We start from the raw sequence: 5,108 nt of genomic DNA on the forward strand, positions 1-5,108 counted from the left end.
AAAATTTAAATTTTTATTTTTATTTTTTGTGTATGAATGTTTTGCCTGCATGTATGTAAGTGTACCACATGTGAGCAATGCCCATGGATTCCAGAAGAGGGTGTCAGAACCCTGGAACTAAAGTTACAGACAGTTGTTAGCTGCCACATGGGTACTGGGAACAGAACCTGGGTCCTCTACAAGAGAGGTCAGTGCTCTTAAAATCTGAGCCACCCCTCCAGTCCCTACCAGAAAATTTTAAGCAGTTAGCTCTCACTATGAACCACTTGGAGACAGGGTACTGTGTTTCCTGAAGTAATCTATCTCCAATTCTACCCCAAAATGCCTTTGCACCATTCTAGTCTAATAATACCTTGGTCTCAAATGAATTTAGAATCTGCTAAGATTTCTCACCAGCCAAGAACCCTCAAGAGATGACTGTGCCACTAGGTACATACTATCAGGGCATATAAAACAAACATGTCACCCTGTTATCACCTAAAAGTAAATCTAGGAGGAAGACAGAAGGCCTTGGGGACTGGACCATCAGTGAACCCCAAAGACAGATGTATACATACCTCCTCCTCATAATCAGAGTCACTCTCTTCACTGTCGGATCTAGGGGCAACTTCATACCTAGGGAAAAAAGTAAAGAAGAGGTGTCTGAGCTCTTTAAATCATAAACACAGACACACAGGACTTAACTAGCACATTCTATGTACAGATTGCAAATGCAGCTAACAAATTTCATTATCTCAGCAAAGGCTGTGCTGTTTTATTGTGGGAATTTGATAAGGACTGCCATACCCACCCACAATCAAAGAAGCCCAAAGAACACCAGTAATGTTGCCTCCACAGCATACCCAGGATTCATCTCTAGCCAGGCATCCAGCTGACTTGCTTTGGGTGCTTCTGGTCCAAAGAGAACTTTGCCAGTTTCTGTGTGTGTCACTTTGACAGGCAGGTCACTCATCTGGCTGCTCTCATCTATTGGCTAGAAAGAACAAAAAGAAATCACATCACATCACCCTGGGATGTTAGGAGGTTCTCTGAGTTCTGTGCTATTTCTTAGGCTTTTTGCTGCCCAGAGTATCTGAAATGTTTTTCTGTTTCAGAATTGAACGACCTAATGTGTCTTGGTGGGAAGGGAGAGACCATCACCCAGGAAACCAAGGAAGTGGACATAGTGGCACGTGCCTATAGTACCAGTACTTGGGAAGCTGAGGCAGGCGTCACAAGGCCAGCCTAGGTTAAAAAGCTAAAGGCTGGGGATGTGGCTCAATGATACAGTAATTACCTAACATATACAAAGTCCTGAACTCCATCCTCAACAAAAACACTGAACACGTGGTATCAATGCCAGCTAAGGTACAGGCACAAGGCCTTGGCTCTTCCAGCTGACTGCCCTTGCCACGACTGAGTTAGGAGGTATAGATGCTGAGGAAATAGAGACCAACAGGATAGAGGCAGAAGGACAAACCATGGTGGCAGCAAAGCCAGTGGAGTGGTACTGACTGTGCCAAACTCCTGCCTACTCCAAAGAGCAGTCACGTTCTCACTGGACCAGTTGTACAGGATTAGTATATTAGGTTAAAGCCCTAAGTCAAATTCTCTACTATGCCTGGAGATTTACTGAGTTGTTATTTATCTTGTTATAGATTGAATATCCAAAAATGCAGAATTCTGAAACATTCTGAGGGATGACATGATAACACAAATAAAAACTCCCACACCTGTCCCCACGAGGACAGGTCAGTAAAAACACAGGCACATGAAAAATATTTTATAAAATCACTTTCACATTATATGTTAAGGTCTACATGAAAAAAATAAAAGGTATATGAAACATGAATGTAGTACGTGATTAGACTTAGGTCCTATCCAGAAGATATCTCATTATATAGATGCAAATATTCTAAAGTCCCAAACCAAAATCTGAAAACATTTCCGATACCAAGCATTTAGGACAAGGGATACTTACCTTGTAACCAAGTCCCTTCTTACTCAAGACAGGCAGAGTTGATTCAGGTCATTTAGAACTAACAGCTCCCCAGTCCCTCAGCTAACACCCTCTTGGGAATAGCTACTGCAAAGTTGTGGTTTCAGATAGAAAAATGCAGCCCATGTCATCTCATTAAATGACTGGTTTGTCTTCTACAGAACCATTGTGCTTTATCTAAAACCAAGCCAGCAGGCAGGTCTCTAACTCAACCAATGGACTTGTATGTATGATAAACAAGAAAAGCCTGCCTATTTGAAACCTGAAGAACTGACCAACACTGAACTAAATAACGTTCATTATTAGACTATGAAAATGAAGAGAGTAAGTAAAATTGCAGAGGTTATAGCTGACCTGCTCCAGGGAACAAACTGTCTTAAAAAGGCTCAAAAAGGAGCAATGCTATGCAAATAGATGCTACTGATTAAAGGGTGACCGACTTCTAGACTTCTAGGAGCAGAGCTCCAGGTGAGATGTTTGTGTGCTCCATCTGTGCACAGGTTCCATTATCTATTTCCTGAAGAGCAGGAAAATGGGATGTTTAGGTAATTCATTATTTCAAAGACTTTCCCCTAAATTACTCTTAGTTTTGTGGTCAAATACATATAGGCAAAACTATCAGTGTAATTAGGATTGCCAAATAATTTATTCCAATTAAGAAAAAAAAAACAAAAAACAAAACAGCCTGAAGGTTACCTTCTGTATCTTACCAAAAAGAAACCAAAACCTCAGAAATTCTTTCTTCCTACTCCCTCACCCATCACTGTCAAAATAAGAACCAATACATTAGTGACTTTCACAAAAATGACTTTAAAAGAAAAGGCTTGCTCCAGCCTGTCAGGTATCTCCTCATATGGTGGCTAAAGCAATAGCTCTGAGCCCCATTTCTTTGCATGGCAACATGATACTTCTTCCTCATTAATGTAAAAGGTCAGCTACACACTCAAGAAACAGAGAAGGAAATCTACCATTTGCTACCGTTTCTCTGGGAAAAAAAATGATATCTTATTATCTTGAGCTATTAGAGTAGAGCTTGTTTTATTCTAATGTCATGCCTCAGAGAAAATTGGAAATCAGTGTGGATGGGATTAGAACTTTGGCAAAAAGCACTCAATGAATACAGAAGGAAAATAAGAGCATTATTTCAAAACAAACCGAGTATGCTGTCCACTTCGCAAACTTCAGCAAACAGAATTCATGTGTGTTAAAATTAAAGGATAAAAAACGATATATGTCACAACCCGAAGATCAGCAGCGAATTTTCCCAGGAGATAATGAGATGAGAGCACCAGCACAGGAGCGTGTTCGCTCTCCCTGTGTGCCTGTTAATTGCAGGCTGATGTGCTGCCTTCCTAGGTGAGGCCAGCTTCAGCAAATTGGCGCTGCTTCTAAGTACTTTAACATACACTATTCTGCTCTCACAACAGCCTGTTGAGAGTTTCTTACACATTAACATTTATCCTGATCCTTCCTTCCCTTGTGATGGATTAGAGTAGTTAGACAGTTTCTGTTTTCAAGAGGTTTTTTTGCATGCCAGTGGTTCAACCCTTCTTCCTGTGTCTGGGCCATGTGAGCTCACAGTGGAACTCGGGTGGCCAATGACTCTAGAATGGGAAGATGCAATCCCCCACTACCCAGCTCCAAAAAGGCTTCTCAGAGTCCATGAGAGAAGAAAGTCATTTAAAACAAACTCTCTTCCTCTCCTGTGCTGGGTTTCAGCCTCTTTACTGTGTGACTGGACAGATTCCTGAGATTTTCCAAAAAAAAAAAAAAAAAGCAATAGATAAATAATTGCATCCTGAGAATTCAGAGTATCAGAACTACTAGGATATAAAATTAAGGATATGTTCATGTAGCCACACAGACAATCTATATTATAAGCCTAAACAAATACCAAAAAACTAAAATAGGTTAACTACTTGGGTTATGCATTTTTATAATTTCAAATTAGTAATAAACTAGGGAAACTGGGTTATATTTTATGCCTCTGTACTATTTACTTGCCAAATGTAATGTAGAACACTTAAGATTCTTTTTTTTTCTTTCCCCTTCCCCTTTGGCACCATCTCATAGCCCCCTGCCCCCTACTGGAGTTCATACTTTTTGTTAAGGCCTATTACATAAAGTTAGTGTCCTGAGATGTCCCTCAGTGCAAGTTCATCCACTGGGGTTTAGTCAGCCTATCTACAGACTCTCCCTTCGAGAAGATCAGTTCTTCCTCACCCAGCAGTAATCAGCTGCCAATAATTCTTCAACTAAGATTGGGGCTTGTTGTTCATTTCCACAGTTCTGTGCTGGGTTTTTGTCTGCCTAAGTTTGCATGGGTCTTGTGCATGCTGACACCACTGCTGTAGGTTCGTATGAGAAGAGTCCCAGGCGTCTGTAGGACCATTTCCATATGGTCATGCGCCTCCTCCCTGGCTCTTAAAGTCTTTCCACTCCCTCTTCCACAATGATCCCCGAGCCCTGGGAGGATGGACCTCAATATAGGAGTCCTGTCCAAGGACCCACACTCTGTAGACTCTTATTTTTTACATTTTGGCCATTTGTAGCCTTTTGAGAATCACTTAAGATTCTTAGGCCTACGCAGTCATATATAGTACAGTTACTCATATACGGAATGGTACACAAGACACTTTGTAGCAGTTGACTGGTAGTTCTGAGACAATTTTATTCTAATTTTCTACTATGCTAATGTACTGTGTTTTTTTTTTTTTTTTTTGGGGGGGTTGTTCCCCGGCATGTGGTGCACTTACATACATGTAGACAAAACACTTATATACATTAAAGAAAAAGCTTGATGAACTCTGCTATGGTCAAGTTGTGTACATGTCTAGGAGTCAAATGGCCTGGGTTTTCCTCCGCTCTGCCACCATCCAGTTCTTTGCACTCAGTTACAGGCTTTCTCTCTCTGAGTTTCAGGTATCTTGTCTTATGTAGTGAGTTGGGGTTGGAGTAAGTATGTGTTCTTTGAATTTTTAAATTTTATTTATTATCTTTATTTTATGTATATGAGTGTAATGCCTGCATATTGCACCCACATTGTGCAATGCCCTTGGAGGTCAGAAGAAGGCATTGGATTCCCTGGAACTGGAGTCACAGATGGTTGTTAGCTGCCATGTGGGTGCTG

At 40.9% G+C, this 5,108-nt stretch overlaps 1 protein-coding gene across 1 annotated transcript in view; it reads right to left on the reverse strand.

Annotated features, from left to right (window-relative positions):
- The window catches only part of Smarca2 (SWI/SNF related, matrix associated, actin dependent regulator of chromatin, subfamily a, member 2), a 184,032-nt gene that overhangs the window by 118,992 nt on the left and 59,932 nt on the right, over positions 1-5,108 (reverse strand). Inside the window, exons 11-12 of the mRNA XM_029567641.1 lie at positions 843-973; positions 558-615 (exon numbers count right to left, since the gene is read on the reverse strand). Of these exons, the coding sequence (XP_029423501.1) occupies positions 558-615; positions 843-973 (189 nt within the window). The remainder of the gene's footprint in view (positions 1-557; positions 616-842; positions 974-5,108) is intronic.

Source organism: Nannospalax galili, unplaced genomic scaffold (assembly GCF_000622305.1).
Source record: "Nannospalax galili isolate Female #2095 unplaced genomic scaffold, S.galili_v1.0 scaffold241, whole genome shotgun sequence".
In the NCBI taxonomy this organism is placed as follows: Eukaryota; Metazoa; Chordata; class Mammalia; order Rodentia; family Spalacidae; genus Nannospalax; species Nannospalax galili.